Source organism: Talaromyces amestolkiae (genome assembly GCF_001896365.1).
Source record: "Talaromyces amestolkiae strain CIB chromosome Unknown scaffold14.1, whole genome shotgun sequence".
NCBI classification, from domain to species: domain Eukaryota; kingdom Fungi; phylum Ascomycota; class Eurotiomycetes; order Eurotiales; family Trichocomaceae; genus Talaromyces; species Talaromyces amestolkiae.
Genome location: NW_024468050.1, coordinates 829,208 through 846,874, shown reverse-complemented (window position 1 = coordinate 846,874; position 17,667 = coordinate 829,208). Strand labels below are relative to the sequence as shown.

General features: G+C 45.7%; 1 protein-coding gene across 1 annotated transcript; it reads left to right on the top strand.

Annotated features, from left to right (window-relative positions):
* Positions 1-1,111: 1,111 nt before the first annotated feature.
* BHQ10_007222 (uncharacterized protein) lies at positions 1,112-16,869 on the top strand (the record flags this gene model as incomplete). Its single annotated transcript, XM_040879895.1, has 8 exons — positions 1,112-5,435; positions 5,486-5,734; positions 5,793-5,977; positions 6,038-8,452; positions 8,506-9,470; positions 9,831-11,809; positions 11,867-16,584; positions 16,729-16,869. The coding sequence occupies 8 exons, from the start codon at positions 1,112-1,114 to the stop codon at positions 16,867-16,869; spliced, it is 14,976 nt and encodes a 4,991-aa protein (XP_040735726.1).
* Positions 16,870-17,667: the final 798 nt, after the last annotated feature.

Genomic DNA, 17,667 nt, shown 5'->3' with positions numbered 1-17,667 from the left:
CAAATTGACTACTGAGGCAAAGTATCGGTAAGTAACTTTTTGACGGAGATCGAATTGAGTAATGACGAAATTCGGATCGTCCCCGAGCTTAATTCCCTTTAGGTAGCCTGACTATCTGGTAGGGCGGCCTAAATGAGGGACCAGAGGGTCAGTGCTAATGTGCGATCCATCCCTCGATTTTGTTCATCGATCTGAAGGCAAATGCAGTACCCCTCCTACCACACCACTTCTATGGTATCCATCGAGGTCATTCGCCCGACTTGCCGATCGAAAAAGTATGTATATCCGAGACCGAGCGTCTCGGGTTTAACTGGAGGCTGGTCAACTCGAATATCAATGTGATTCACACTAAGTGGGATGTATCATTGGAAGGAAACTCTGCGTTCATCGACGGCGTTGATGACTTTCTGCTAGTACACGCCCACCATCATCAATCCTACTCACGGCGTTAATTTAGCCCCTCGGCCTCTGACAACGGGGACAGGGATTGCGCAAGCTACGTAGCAATCAGGTATAGACGTACGTATTGAAGCTGTACCGTTGTTGACTCCACTTTCGACTTGATATCCACACCACGGAACCAAGGCCAAGGAGGAAGTTGTAGTCGAAACTTGACAGACCAAGGTCGAGAGTTCTGAGCTTGTTTTAGTTGTGTTGATGGGTTTTTCGTAATTACGTACTTTCCTCAGGTAATTTGGTTACCTTGGGTAGTCGCGCCTTCCGTGTGGGAGAAAAGTTGATGATGACACGGTCCGGGTGCTTCCTTCCTTTTCCGACAACCGTTCTCGATGATGTCGTAACAACTTGGTATTTCCTTGGTAAATAAGTATGTAATTATCGCGTATCGTGTATTGTGTATGTTTTAATGATCCAGTCGTCTACCTCAACAAACTACTTCCCATAATCATTACTCACTCCTGTCAAACATCTGACTGTTCACTGCTCACTGCCCCTCAGTGGGGATAGCTTCTTCCCTGGCGCCCTCGGTGGAATAAAGTGATATACATACACCATCACGCTTCAATCATGACATACAACAGTCGACGGTAAAAGTCATAGACACCAACACCGGAGCTGTCATGATCCAGCTCGCATCAGAGCTCTCGCCATCATGGATAACACACCAACCCAGTTTCCAAATATTTATCCAACAACGGGGGACGATTCCACAGCGACAGAGGTCGCATGGTGCTGCACTATCAAAGAACAAAGTATCTCATTCGAGGCCTTGGGAATATCATGGGCGGCGCTTCTCCATGCTTATACGGGTGAGGAGGAACCTGTTTTCGTGCTGAACCAGCGCACAGTCAGGGCGAACCTCGGTCAAAGGAATTTTGCTCCGATCCCGTTGGACCAAACAGGGCAAGCCGAAGGCACTTCATATACAGCCATAACTATCACCGGGCAAGGTGTAGATGATCTCTTGAAAGCAGCCACAGGCCGTACGCTAGGCAAGTGTTCACTATCTATTGATGTCAACCTCACGACAGGCATTGGTGCTTTGCGATCACAGGTTGGCATCTTACCTGGTCATCTGCAAGAGATCGGACTGCAATTCGCAGACTGCCTGAAAAATTATACTGGGCTTGTGGTCTCGGATACGAGCTCTAATGAGGAATTGAGGCTATCTATCGCCAACCCAGAACCATATGAGTTGCCAGGTCCTTCATTCCTCCATCAACTGGCTTTTCATCACGGACAACTAAACTCTCCAGCCTTGGAGTTTCTCAACGTTGATCATTCCGTTCAGAAACTATCGTTCCATGAATTGGACAGCCTCTCAACCCAGTTAGCGCAAAGCCTAACCCAAAAATTTGACTCTTCACGCCCATCTCCCATAGGTCGAGTGGTTCCGGTGCTCCTTCCCCAGTCAGTCGAACTGTATATTGCATGGTTGGCTGTTTTGAAAGCTGGTGCAGCATTTTGTCCGCTGAGCACTGATGCACCCGAAGACCGCATTCGCTTTATCTTAAAAGATGTCTCAGCAGATGTGATAATCACCCACAGCACATATGAAGACAGAGTCGGCAGAGCAGCAGATACTCCACTTCTCTTGGTAAATAAAGATGTTCTGCAACCTCCTCTCTTCTGGCAAGAGCCTAGTCTCTCACCTGAGGATGTCGCCTATGTCATGTACACTTCTGGTTCAACGGGCAGACCGAAAGGCGTGGCTCTATCGCATCGAGCGGCTACACAGTCACTACTAGCGCATGATACCATTATTCCGCCTTTCAGGAGGTTTCTTCAATTCGCTTCACCAACGTTTGATGTATCGGTTTTCGAGGTTTTCTTTCCTTGGTTTAAAGGGGCCACACTCATTGGATCAGAGCGAAGCAACATGCTTTTAGACCTACCTCAGATTATTACAGAGATGCAAGTTGATGCCGCTGAACTAACACCGACTGTCGCTGGAGAGCTTTTGCGCAGTCGTCAGAGCGTGCCATCTCTCAAGGTTCTGCTTACGATAGGTGAAATGCTAACGAAACGGGTGGTGGAAGAATTTGGCACCTCGACAATGCAGGAGGGCATACTCCATGGAATGTATGGCCCGACTGAGGCGACGATCCACTGTACAGCTGCACCGAACTTTCACTCAGAATCGAGAGTCAGCCTCATTGGCCGCCCTTTAAGGACTGTCTCAGCCTTTGTGGTTTCGTTGGAGGGCTCGCTACAAGGTTCATTGGAGCCTGTGATATTGCCTATAGGTCAGATTGGAGAATTGGTCGTGGGCGGGCCACAACTAGCCATTGGTTATATCAATCGTCCTACAGAGAACTCCAAGGCTTTCATACGCAGCAAGAGATATGGTCGGCTATATCGAACGGGGGACAAAGCACGGTTGCTGCCCAATGGGGAAATTGAATGTTTCGGTCGTGTGTCTACAGGGCAGATTAAATTACGAGGCCAGCGCGTGGAGCTTGGAGAAATTGAAAGTGTTGTTTCTATGGCTTCAGGAATACGAAGTGCTGTTGTAGGGGTTGTCAGTGGAATATTGCTTGCATGGATCATTACCGATGATGGCGCTCTCCAAATCAATGATGTCAAACAATTTTGCCGAAGCAAACTTCCTGTTTATATGGTCCCCAGAGACTTTCTGGCTGTTGATGAATTCCCACGTCTTGAATCTGGAAAGGTAAATAGGAAGGCTCTGGAAGCCGAGTATCTCACCCGGCAAAAAGATACATTTGCGGAGATAAGCAGGTCTTTTCGAGATCCGTTGGAGGAGAAAATTGCCGGGATCGTCAAGAGCGTAGTCGGTACGTCAGATGATAGCCTTTCGGCTGCAGGGCTAGACTCCTTGAAAGGCATCAAACTGGCTGCCAAGCTACGAGAGGTTGGAATCAATTTGGACGTCGGTACACTTGTTTCTGCCGACTCCGTGAGTGATATATGGGATCTTGCTCAAAACGTTCGACAATTACCAGAGCCGAATTTTCGCGCTATTGACAACATATTGCAACCTGTCGTGGAGGCAGGACTTTCTGTACTCAGATCAGAGGGGCTGGCGTCTCGAGCCGAGAGCGTGGAATTATGTAGCGATGTTCAAGTGGCTATGCTTTCGGAATCACTTCGAGACAGTAAAGCCTATTGCAACTGGGTTGAGCTGAAGTTTTCATGTGGCGTTGAGCTGTACGAAATAAAAGCCGCATTCAGTAAGCTTATAGAACACAATGGCATGTTGAGATCGGCGTTCTTGTTACTTGATGTACCTGATCATCCTTTCTGTCAAGTTGTATGGAATAGGGATACTTTGACAGACTACTTTCAAGACACGACATGTTTTGACTATGAATGGGGTATGAGTAATGACTCCAACCTTATGATCCCATTTAAGGTCCAATTGATCCAGAATAAGTCATCGGTTCGAGCTTTGCTACACCTCCATCATGCAATCTATGATGGCTGGTCATGGGAACTCCTGCTTGACGACCTTCAGGCACTCATTTCTCAGAAGCCCTTGATCAGCCGAACACCGTACTCCGCAATAGTGAAGCATTCCATGACAACGGCTTCGTCAGATGCGGCTTCAAGATCAAGATCATACTGGGTGTCTTACCTGCAGAATGTAACTCCAGCAAACTTTCCAAACTTTCACGGCCGACACGGCGTCTCAAGAGGAAGCAAGAAGGTTACCCGGATCATGAAAATCTCCTCAACGGATCTCGAAACTCAGGCCCAGGCATTGTCAATCAGTCGACAAACGTTCTTTCAATCATCGCTTGCATATATTCTTTCATGCTATCTCGATACACAGGACGTGATCTTCGGTACTGTCTTCTCAGGTAGAACGATACCAATTGAAGGGATTGAATCAATAGTCGGACCATGTCTCCACGTCTTACCGAATCGGGTCAATCTCTCATGGGTCAGGACAGTCGCTGATCTGCTATCTGTCATTCATAGGGACAATCGAAAAGCCCTAGAGTACGGAAATTTGTCACTACGTGAAATCAAGAAAGCTGCCGCGATCGAAAGTAGCAGCAGGCTGTTTGACTGTATAGTTGTTTGGCAGGAAACCCTTGGAGCATCTTCCAGCTCATGGACCTTTTTCGAACAAGTCGCAGCTGCAGACTATCTGGAATTCCCACTGACCGTTGAACTACAGCCAACGAACGGGCAGATAAAAGCTGCTGCCATTTTTGACAAGTCGATCTTCCCTGAAGCTCAAGTACATCTTCTACTAGAGCAGATCGAAGCAATTACTGATATATTTGTTCGCTCCCCTAAAGCATTGCTCAGTTCGATCAATATTCAGCTACCTTCTACTGTTTTATCCATTGAGAACAGCAACTTTGCACATCTAGAGAACCTTCCACATTTGGCATATCATCTTGAGCAGACTGCGATCAACTATCCTACCCGAATTGCCATTGAGTTTGTTTCTACATTCGACCCAGATACTGGCTCTATAATTTCGAACGCTCTATCTTATAGTGAACTTAATTCTCAAAGCAATCGTCTTGCCCGCTATCTCCTCAGCCGTGGCATTTCAAATGGGGACCTTGTTGCTATAATATTGGACAAATCCATTGAGCTGTATATTGCAATATTAGCGGTCATAAAGATTGGTGCAGGTTACGTGCCCTTAACGCCAGTGACTCCTATCGAAAGAATCCGTGCTATTCTGGATGAGACGAATCCCAAGACAAGTATTATTGATACAAGTCTTCTCGCGGAGCTACAATCTATGAATTGGCTTTCTACTTTGGACTTGAGCAGTGTTGACATGAAGCAGTATTCCGGAGAGAATGTTATCACAACTCACCACGCCTCTGATATTTCATATGTAGTCTATACGTCTGGAAGTACCGGAAAGCCTAAAGGAGTTGTCATCACTCACCACAACCTCCAGAGCAATATTGCGACACTTGCCGAGATATATCCTACCGGTCCAAACTCGAAGGTTCTTCAAGCGTGCTCACAAGCTTTTGACGGTAAGTTGAATTTTGAAATCCTGATTAGGAAGCTCACTGACAAAGTTAAGTATCGGTTTTCGAAATTTTCTTCGCATGGAATACTGGGATGACCCTCTGCTCAGCAATAAATGATATAATGTTCCGTGACATTGAAGCCGTCATCAGAAATATGCACATTACACATCTGAGTCTCACCCCGACTGTAGCCGCCTTGATCCGCCAAGAAAATGTACCAGAAGTTAGATTTCTAGTCACAGCTGGTGAAGGGTTGACGGCAAAAGTTCACCGCGAATGGGCAGACAAAGGGTTGTACCAAGGTAATTTCAATATGAGAAACCAAATCGTCGAAGTGCTTTAGGTCTAATCACTTCTCAGGCTACGGTCCATGCGAGACTACCAATATCTGTACTGTCAAACCCAAAGTCACCCAGCTTGATGACTTGAGAAACATAGGCAAGCCATTCAAAAATACCTCTGCTTTCGTCATCTCTGATAGTCCTGTCTTTACCCTTCTACCCAAAGGAAGTGTTGGTGAATTTTGTTTTGGTGGCGACCAAGTCGTAAGATCATGCTTGTATCTTTCAATTGAGTGAAATCATGGTAGTTAACCACAGTTCCAGGGTCGGGAATATATCAAGCAAGCTAGTTTGACAAAAGAAAGGTTCATCGAGCATCCAAAGTTCGGCCGTTTGTATCGATCCGGAGACTTTGGACGACTATTGGCGGACGGGTCATTGATGTTTACGGGCCGTCGAGATGACCAAGTCAAACTGCGTGGCCAGCGGATTGAGTTGGGCGAGATCAATAGCACGATCTTGCGTAACACCCTGGTTCAAGACTGTACCTCAATGATAGTTGGCGACAAGGATCGAGGTCAACAGCAACAGCTTATATCCTTTTTCGTTGCACGGCGCCTTAGTTCAGGTGAAGGTGAGGGTGATGATCAGCAAGCCGGTTTGATAGATGCTATTTTTAAAGACTTGTCCGCTAATTTACCACCTTACATGATTCCTTCGGCCCTGATTCCTTTGGACGTGATCCCAATGACAACCGTGAAAAAGATCAATGTCAGAAAACTCACGGAAATGTTTAGTACATTGACTCCGAACAATCTTCAAAGCTACTCGCGTGAGCAAGGGTTATCCGCTACGAACGTTCTAAGTCCTACTGAGCAGGAAATTGCCCAAATCATCTCTGAAGCAACTCATACACCCTTGGAACAGATCAGAGTCAACACCTCCTTGTTTAGTATTGGCCTTGACTCAATATCCGCCATATACGTGGCAAAGAAGCTTAGAAATTCAGGATATGGTCAGGTTGATGTCTCGCTAATATTACGCCATAGTTCAGTTGGACAGCTTTCGAGAATGGTTGCAAAAACAACAGATTATCAGAGCCTCTCAAAATCATCGAACTCCATTGCAGAAAGTAATGGCATAGATGGGTTGGACGTCAAGGCGATTCAAGAGATCAAAGATGACTTTGAAGGTGCCGGCCATAGAGTTCAATTGGTCATCCCATGTACTGCTCTACAGGAAGCAATGCTATCCCGAACAGTTTCTCATGGCAAGAATGCTTATTGGAATCATATATTGTTTGATTTCTATGGAGAAGTCGAGAAGCTTCGTGAGGTCTGGCAACAAATGGTAACAAGGCATGATATACTACGCACATGTTTTGTTGCTACTAAGGATGCAAGGTTCTCATTCGCGCAAGTCATAATCGAGGACATCTCGCTACCCTTCTCAGAACTGAAGACAACAAGTGTGAATCTCGAAATAAGCAAGCAGAAGTCGAATCTTGCACAACAAAATGACGAGAAGCACAAGGTTCCATATGCTCTGACGCTTATAACTGACGTTGAAACGGGACAAAAAATGCTACTCTTTTCTCTTCACCATGCAATACATGATGGTGAAGCAATGTCTCTGCTCTTCAAGGAAATGGAGAATGCTTATGAGGGAAAACCGTTATCACCTACCATCCAATTCCACGAGTTTGTCGATTACATCACAGTATACCGAGGTCTCGACGAGTCATTTTGGTCCAGCTACTTAAGCGGCATGGCTTCTTCACATCTATGCGGCCAGGGAGCACTACCCAACAGCGATGAGGTGTCCCAGATACGGACAACTAGACAAGTACTTGAAATTTCTCTCACAGATTTCGAGACAGGATGCAATAGTTTATCTGCAACACCGTTGAGTGTGTTTCAAGCCTCGTGGGCACAACTTTTATCAGCTTACCTACAATCTCCCAACGTATGTTTTGGTACTGTTTTTAGTGGCAGAACAGCACTCTTAGATGGTGTGGAAACCATCATCGGACCATGCTTCAACGTGCTTCCTATACGTGTCAAAGTGCCCCCGAAAGCACTAAACACCGATGTCATCAAGGCCGCACAGGAAGCCAATGCGGATATACTGGCGCACCAGCATACATCTTTAAGACAAATACAGAAGAAGTTTTCTAAATATGGGCGATCTCTTTTTGACTCTATTGTCTTGTTTCAGCGTCCTGCTGCTGAACTAGACTCTCGGCTATGGGAAGTGGTGTCAGAAGAAGGTGAAATGGATTTTCCGGTCATCCTTGAGATTGTGCCATCTACATCGCTTGACACCATTTCCATTCTCCTTCACACTGATACTGCCCAGGTATCACATGAAGATGCTCAAGTAATCATGAAAGACTTCATTGATACGGTGATCCATACGATTGATTACCCGCTTGCCAGAACTTCTGAGGGTACAGGAAACCATGGACTGCCGTCAATTGCGCTGATGGCTAGGGAGAATTTGGTCAACGATTCGATTCACACGCAAGCTTCATCAACTCTAACGAAGGGTTACGTGGAACTCACTGATAAGGAGAATCTAGTCAGAGAGGTCATGTCTGAATTATCAAGATACGAGCCACAGACTATTAGACATGATACAACCATATTTCAGCTGGGACTTGACAGTATAAATGCCGTACAGATTTCGAGGATGTTGAAAGACAAGGGTTATGCAGTATCAGCTGCAGATATTCTCGAGGTAAGCTACTGTGATAATACTTTCGAGGCCGATACTAAACAATAACCATACAGAATCCGGGTATGAGTCAGATTGCAAAGCTACTCACGGAACCTACGAGCGAAGCATTACTTAAAACTTTCGAATTTGATTCTTTCCAATCAGAGCACAAAGATTATGTTTTGAACAGTTTGGATCTCGAAGACACGGACGTTGAATCAATACGACCGTGTAGCCCTGCACAGTTGGGTATGCTGGCTGACTTTATCAAATCGAACGGTGACCTTTACTGCAACCGCCTGGTACTTAGAGTCAAGGAGGATGTAGAAATTCATCTATTGCAAGATGCGTGGTCAAAGGCCATGGCTCGTCATGAAATGCTGCGAACTGGATTTGTCCGTCTTAACGACCCGAAATCTCCATTTGCGATGGTAACATATACCGCGAAATATGCAAACCTTCCGTGGGTTGAAGGCAGTACTACGCCATCGAAAGAGGATAAGCATAAACTACGAAGGTCACTTTTTGAGAAGCTGCATCTGCCACAATGGCAGGTCACTCTGCGTCATTCACCAGCGAATATCGATTTTGAGTTCACGGCTATGCATGCTATCTATGATGCCCAATCCCTAGATTTAATACTCACTGATGTTGCCCATCTATACAAGGGGTCCCAACTCTCGCCGCCGTTATCTATCAATCCAATTTTGGGACATATACTCACAGCGGCATCGTCAATCAGCTCCGAAGCAGAATCATTCTGGAGCACAGTCGGCTCGGAGTATCAAGTCACCAGATTTCCAAACTTGACTCCTTTCAATGTTCGAAATCGTGACCTGACCGTGAGCAGTCAAGTGGCATCAAAGTCACTTACGGCAATCAGCGAAAAATGCAAAGCCCTCGGTGTGTCTTTACAGGCAGCAGGGCAAGCGGCATATTCCAGACTGTTGGCGAATTATACTGGCGAGACCAACGTCTCGTTTGGAGTTGTTCTTTCTGGTCGTGATATACAAAACAATGCTGAAGGGGCAGTATTCCCGTGCTTGGTTACAGTGCCTTTCCAATGTCGTGTTCAAAAGAGCAACAGAGAGCTCATTTCATCAATTATGAAAACGAACGCTTTATTAGTGAAATATCAATTGACGCCACTGTCGAGAATTCGGAAATCTTTTCAACGAGAAGGTTTTCTCTTTGATACGCTGTTTGTCTATCAGAAAATGTCCCATAAAGAAACTAAGGGGCAATTGTGGGACATCGTGGATGATGATGCTAGAGTTGATGTAAGTTACTATACATATTTTCCTCTTTTGTCAGTGACTCCTCTAACACCTTGGCAGTATCCTATATCTGTAGAAATGATTCCTCAGGGAGAACAATTATTGCTACGGCTGACCTGCAGAAACGATGTTATCCCACCACCACAGGCTAGTCTTATCCTCAGACAATTGGACCGTCTCCTTTTGGATAGTCTTTTCTCCGAAGACTCGGACTGTACAATGATACCTGAGGTACAATCTGAATTACTCTCAGTTACGCCTGCTAAAGAGCCGTTTATCCCCTCTCCAGTTTCCCTATTGCACGAATTTGTCGAGAAAACCGCGTTAGAGACACCACGCAAGCTCGCCCTTGAGTTTGCTTCGGGTGTTACTTCACATGAGATCACAAAGCAGTCATGGACATATCTCGAACTCAACCAAATGGGTAACAAGGTTGCAAGACTCTTGCGATCGGGTCACTCTAGGGAAGGCAGTCTCATTGGGATATGTTTCGATAAATGCCCCGAGGCTTACTTCTCTATCCTTGGGATTCTGAAAAGTGGTCATGCATATGTAGCCCTCGATCCCACCGCGCCGCTTGCCAGGAAGCAATTCATTATTGACGACTCCGGTGCCAAAACCGTATTATGTGCTTCAGACAGGTACGATGAATTACGACGATTAACCGGAGCTGAAGTGATTGCGATGGACACTTCCGGTCTATTAGACAGCATCTCATCAGAGTCTCCAATTCTATCCAGAGCAATCGACCCTCAGGATACATGTTATTGCTTGTATACATCAGGAACAACCGGAACGCCTAAAGGCTGTGAAATAACACACGAGAACGCGATACAAGCGATGCAAGCCTTTACAAGATTATTCAGTCCGAACTGGAATGATGATTCGAAATGGCTACAATTTGCATCTTTTCATTTTGACGTTAGTGTCCTTGAGCAATACTGGAGCTGGAGTGTGGGAATATGCGTCGTATCTTGCCCTCGTGATGTCTTGTTCCAGGATTTGCCCGATACTATCAACCGTCTTCAAATCACCCATATAGACCTGACACCAAGCCTTGCTAAGCTGGTCACACCCGAAGAAGTTCCATCACTCTGCAAAGGAGTTTTTATTACAGGTGGAGAAGCCCTCAAACAGGAGATCCTCGATGCATGGGGAAAACATAGGGTTATTTACAACGGCTATGGGCCGACCGAGGTCACCATTGGCTGTACCATGCTTCCAAGGATGGACGAAAGTAGCAAATCATCTAATATTGGACCTCAATTTGATAATGTGGGCTCATACGTCTTTCAGCCAGGCACAACTATTCCCGTCTTGCGGGGATGTATGGGTGAATTGTGTGTATCTGGAGCTTTGGTAGGTCGAGGCTACCTCAACCGCCCAGAGCTGACCCAGGAAAGATTCCAATATCTGGATGCCTCCCAACGAGAACGGTTCTATCGTACAGGAGATCTCGTCAGGATATTGCATGATGGCAGTTTTCAATTCAATGGCCGAATTGATGATCAAGTTAAACTTCGAGGACAACGGCTTGAGCTTGGAGAAATCAACTCCGTGATTCAGGAAGCTTCTGATGACGTATCAGAGGTGACAACTCTTGTCACAAAACATCCAAGCCAGCAGAAGGAGCAACTTGTAGCATTTGTCTCGAGGAAAGGGGTTCGGAATAGTTCAGCCAATTTACTAGAGATTATCCGAGACGAATACGTCAGGGAGTTTCTCACGTGTATCAAGAAGGCAGCTCAAAATAGGCTTCCTGGATATATGGTACCAACTCATATCATTCCTGTTCTATTCTTGCCTTTAACCCCGAACAACAAAGTCGATGCAAAGGCCCTAAAGACTTTGTTCGCGGAACTGTCTTCGGAACAGCTACAGAGCTTGAGTTCACTGACCAGCGAAAAGAAATCGATGGCTGAAAAGGAGATTCAAGATGTGATACGGGTTCTTGCTGAGTATGCTAGAACTGAGCCAGCTGAATTTTCGCCCAATACAAGCATATATGATGTTGGCCTTGATTCAATTTCAGTCATTGGACTTGCTCAATATTTCAGAGATGCTGGGTATCAGAATGCGCAAGTTTCGCTAATCATGAGGAGTAAGTATATCCATTCTCTTTTTAAGGAACCTCTTGACTGATGGACCTAAAATGAAGGCCCCACGGTTGCAGGAATTGCAACTTCCTTGCAAAAGGACGTGTCCAAGACGTCGGCAGTGAATGGCGAAATCGAAGACTGTAAACAAAAACTCAAAGCTTTCGTTTATGAAAATACTGTCACTGCAGCAGAAAGAATTGGCAAGCGCCCTGAAGACGTCGAGGCCATTGCACCCTGCACGCCACTGCAAGAGGGAATGATAGCGCGGTTCCTGGAGAGCTCGCGAAATCTCTACTGTTCTTCGTTCCGATTCGAACTGAAGCCAGAAACTGATATTGACAAGATGCGGCAAGCATGGTTTGAAACTCAGGCGAGCGTTCAATTGCTTCGACTTCGCCTGGCTGCGCTAGCAGATGGATATACTCAAATCGTGTTGAAGCATGACCAGCTACCATGGATCGAGGCGACTGCCGCAAATGAGCAAGAACTTGAAGCTATTGCTGATCATGAGTGGCAAGCATGGTGCAATAGCCTGAACCATCTTACCAATTCTCTATGGCGCTTGGTCATTGTCAGGTCGTCCAGCCGCAGCTTGCTGAATATAAACATATTCCACGCCTTGTACGATGGAAACAGTCTCCCGCTATTATTGGAACAGGTTTCTTTAAGATATCATGGACAAACAGTCCCAAAACAAGGACCGTCTTTCATAGAAATTCTGCCCTACGGTCCATTACGAGTGTCCTTGAAGGCAAGAGAATTTTGGAAGGGACAGTTGGTCAATGTTCCAGAAGATCGAGTGTTCCCAGTGGTCGCAGATACTGCATCTGAAACGATTTCATTGACTCATGATTTCCATGTTTCTGGTCTCGAAGAGATAAAAGGTGCTCTACAAGTCACCGAGAATGCTATTTTCCATGCGTGCTGGCTTCTTACGCTACACGAACACTTTTCGAGAACTCCGTCTTTAGGAATCGTGGTTTCCGGCAGGGCACTCGATTTTCCTGGTATAGAGTCCGTCGTTGGTCCACTTTTCAACACTATACCCAGTTACATACCTTTCCATCATCTGAAGACAAAAGCCGACTTGATAAAATCATGCCACCACTATCATGTCTCAGTACTTCCTTTTCAGCACACCCCTCTTCGGGATATCAACAGATGGGCAAGACGAGGAACAGTTAATCCTTTGTTTGAGATATTGTTTGTGTTCCAAAAGGAGTATGGTAATTCGTCTCTGGCTTTATCAGAAGATATTTGGACGGAAGTCGATTCAGGGGTTGCAAATGCTGATTTCCCTCTATCTTTGGAAGTCAGGCAGAATAATGGTTCTGTAACTGCGACCTTGGCATCGCAAAGCCACGCAGTATCGGAAGATACGGTAAAAGCACTCGTGGCTACTTTCCAGCTTATATGCAAGGATATCCGGAATAATTACTTGTCTGCTGTTCCTGAGACAGATATCCCTTCGAGCCAAATCAATTCAGCCCAAGGAATCTCTCTGCAAGACAAAGGTAAAGATTCCAATGCCACCATTGCAGAGTTTGACTGGAACCCAGCATCCATTGAGGTTCGTAACGTTGTTGCAGATCTTGCAGGAGTAGGTGTCGCCACAATCAATTCAGCGACGTCTATCTTCGAATTAGGTCTGGATAGCATTGATGCTATAAAGCTGTCCTCGCGGCTAAAAAGCCGCGGATTTGATATCTCCGTCAGCTCAATAATGAAATTGCAAACTATTTCTAAGATGCTGGAGACCCTTTCCACACTATCAATATCTTCGAGAGTTAAACCGCAGGTTTCTCTTTCTCGAATCCAAGAAGAGATTACGATCAGTCTGGAAAAGGCCGGAAGATTACCAGCAGATGCAGTCAAGGTCTTGCCTTTGACAGCACTTCAAGAATCAATGGTTGCCGAGATGATCGCGTCGGAGTATCAGCGTTATTACGGCGTTGAGGTTTTCGAGGTTATGGAAGGAACAGACTTTTCGAAACTTCTTGCTTCTTGGAAAGCCGTGATAAATGCTCATGATTTACTACGCACAACATTCATTGAGATCGAGGATCCCCAGGTCTCCAGCTCATATGCCCAAGTCGTGCACGCACTGAATGAGCAGAAAGCAATTCCTTTCGTTGATTTGGAAGAGCGTTCGATAGATCATTTCGTCCAGTCGACAATCTACAATAGTACTCGTTCCGAGCTTGAAATTTATGGAGTCCGAAAAAGCGACAAGTGCTACATTGTTCTCGCTATGGCGCATGCGCTTTACGATGGCTGGTCGCTTGACCTTTTGCATTCTGATGTTGAGCGATCATACTACGGAGAGGATGTGGTTCGTCCATCATACGAACCAGTCTTGGAATCAATACTCAACGAAGCAGGAAATAAAAGTAAACAATTCTGGTATGCAACACTAAAAGAATTCAAACCACGAAAATTCCCAGGTGGTAAATACCCTGGCGGCAACCAATCCACACTGCATCGAACTGAAGCATCTTTTGATGTACCTAGCGAGGATATAAAGAAATTCTGCCGGGACCATGGCGTCACAGTGCAAGCATTAAGCGTCACGACTTGGACTGTCGCTCTCGCAAGCTTTGTCGAGGCCCTTGATGTAGGCTTTGGACTTGTTCTTTCCGGTCGAAGCCATACAGATGCCGATGAGGTCATGTTTCCTACAATGAACACCGTCGTCTTCCGGTCTATACTTCATGGTACTCGATTGGAAATGCTGAAGTATATACAGAGCTCTCTAAATGCGCTAATCGAGCATCAGCATTACCCACTTCGCAGAGCTAGTGGTGAAATTACAGCTGGTAGTTTGTTTGACACTCTTTTCATCTATCAGAAACGGCCCTCATCGCCGTCGTTGAGGAGGCCCCTGTATCAGTCTATCAGTGGAACAGCCGACACGGGATACCCACTATCAGTAGAAATGGAGCTCATGAGCGAGTCCATGGTTTGCCGTCTTGCAGCTCGGGACGACCTATTCGGCACGAAGGATGCAGCTAATATTCTTGATCGTGTAGCTCAAGTTTTTCAGTGGATAATAGCTGAGCCACAGCATGCGACAGTTGAGTTTGCCGATGCTGGAATGAGTATTTGCGGAGGGGCTTTCTTCACGGACAATCGAAATGAACCTGGGATAGCTTCAGAACATAGAGAGACCTTTGCAAACCAGGATGAATCACAACCATGGTCTGAAAACGAGTTGAAAATCAGACAAGTTCTTTCGACTGTGTCAGGCGTACCTCAAGATAATATCAGCAAGGACAGCACACTATTCCATTTAGGTCTTGACAGCATCAGTGCAATTAAAGTGTGCTCATTGTTGAGAAAGCAGTCCGTCAACTTGCCAGTCAGCGCAATGCTCAAAGCCGGATCCATTGCAGGCATGGCGGTAGTCGCAGTGTCGGAAAACCAAAGCTCCCAGCAAGATATATCCAGCGGAGATACAAAGGCTACTTTGGAACAATTATTGGGTGATTTTGAGATCGAGAAGCTTTTATCATTGAACAAAATCTCTGCAGATGACATTGAGCGTACGCTACCGGTTACTGCGGGACAAATGTATTGTCTTGCAAGAAACGCACAGAACTCGCGACAATTCTACGCCAGCTTTTATTACGAGATTAAAAGAGTCTCGAAACCTCAATTAAGCCGAGCATGGGAGCTTCTGATCAAACGGCTCCCTCTTTTGCGCACTACATTCATTGACACTGGTATCAGAGAAAGGCCTTGGGCGCAGATTGTTTGGAAGCACATAGGGAACCCAGTTCAGTGGCACGAAACAAAACAAGACCCTAATTTCCGGAATCCACCTTCCCGGTCTATCACTACAGGCCCTGTCTCTTTGCACGCGGCAGAAAGTGGGCAAGGAGTGGTAATCAACCTGCATATCCACCATGCGCTTTATGATGCAGCCAGTTTGCCCTTGTTGCTTGACTATCTTGAAAGATTATGCAGCGAGGTGGAAACACAAGTGAATAGTGGTGCGGACTTTGCCAAGTTCATAGCATACCAAAATATATCTTCGCCTTTGGAAGTGCGGGAGGACTTCTGGAAGGGATACCTTGCTTCGACTCGACAACGGCTCTTGCCGAGGGTTGATCAAGGTTCGTTTAGAGTCAATAGAGTTGAAGCCTACCGGCCAGGCCTGATTGAGAACGTTGAGGCCATAGAAAGCGCTGCACGGCAACATGGCCTTAGCCTTCAGTCTTTGTTCATGGCAGTATATGCAAAGGTACATTCTGAATTGCTGTTAGAAGCATTAAGAAAAGACGACGCAGAAGGCGATGAGGATACAAAGGCAAACGATTCCGTCATTGGGGTCTACTTGGCAAATAGAGGATTCCCTCTTGAGGGACTACAAGAAATGATCTCGCCCACTCTAAACATGGTACCACTACGCATTGCTAATTCCAGGTCATCACCGTCCTCTTCACGTTTGATCGAAAGCGCTCACCAAATCCAAAGAGACCTCCATGAGATTAGCGGTGTGGAACACTCGGGAGCATCACTACTCGAGATCAGCGACTGGACCGGTGTCCGTGTCGACACATTCGTCAACTTCTTGCGACTCCCAGATTCGGTAAATAATGAGGACAACACAAATGCAATTACCGCAACATCTAGCAATATCCGGTTCACCCCCTTACAACTTCGTGATATCGCACATGGCGACCATCCAGCACCATTTGAAAATACACGTGGAGATCATGAGCCAGACGGATCTGGTCAGGTCAAGGCCAAAGACGAAAAGGAGGCAATTTACATGGTACGTTTTTTCCATCAACACATATTTATCCCTTGCTTCACAATTCTTGAAGCCCAAATAAACCCTCCATTTGCCCTCTCTCAGTCTCGGCCGCTCTAGAAGTATATGATTGCTCAATTTTAACGTCAATATTATTCCAAACAGGATTGCATAGATATCGAAGCCGCCGTTCGGGGTGGAAAACTTGATGTTGGCGTTTTTGGCCCCGAGACACTTGTCAGTCAGCTGAAGGCCGAGGAGATTTTGGGTAGTGTACGAAGAGAGTTGGAAGAGTTGTCGTTATAGTTGTGAGCCGTAAAGCGGCGTTCTGGTTGATAGTCTTTTTTGTTTCATTCAATGTTTGTCATTAATTTATGCGTTCTCCTTATAAATATGATTTAACGATATTCTTGTATATTTCCTCTTTTGGATCACAATATATATAATGCATTCGTGTTTACTGGTAGACGGCCGACTGAAATCCAAGCACAAACTTCTGTCGATTTTAGGAGGTGCCCTGATATTGATGCCAATAAGAACTATGTGGCTGTTTCAGACGTTACTTAGCTAGATCCTTGAAGATGAGCTTCGGAATGAAGGGGCCACATTAGGGCAACTAGATTTCGGACAATGCACCCACTATGTACGTACAATTTCGCATGGGCCACTTAATGGATCTCAAGAGGTGGATAAGGGTCAAGCGTCAAATAATTAAATGGATGTAACATGTGTGATGCTGTGTAGTAATTGAGAACAAAGACGACAAAAGGTGGCGCATTTTTTCATCCCTTGAGCGAAATATACCAAATACGTGCTTATGTACTGCGTAGTACGGAGTGCATACTACGTATCCGTAACTAAGACGAGTGGGTTTCGTGGCGTCGACAAGGCCTCGTTTCAGATTTGACTGCAGCATATTGCTTGTTATCCGGGTTCGTGGAGGGTTTGTCTCTGCGTGCCCTCCTGTGAGGCTTTATCTTTGATCTCCACTACAGTGGTATCAATGATGGAAAAGGTGTTAATAACCCCCCCCTTTCCCCTATTTGAAATATCCATTGAATGAATATATTCAAAAATCAGATAAGCAGTTACAAAATAATAATT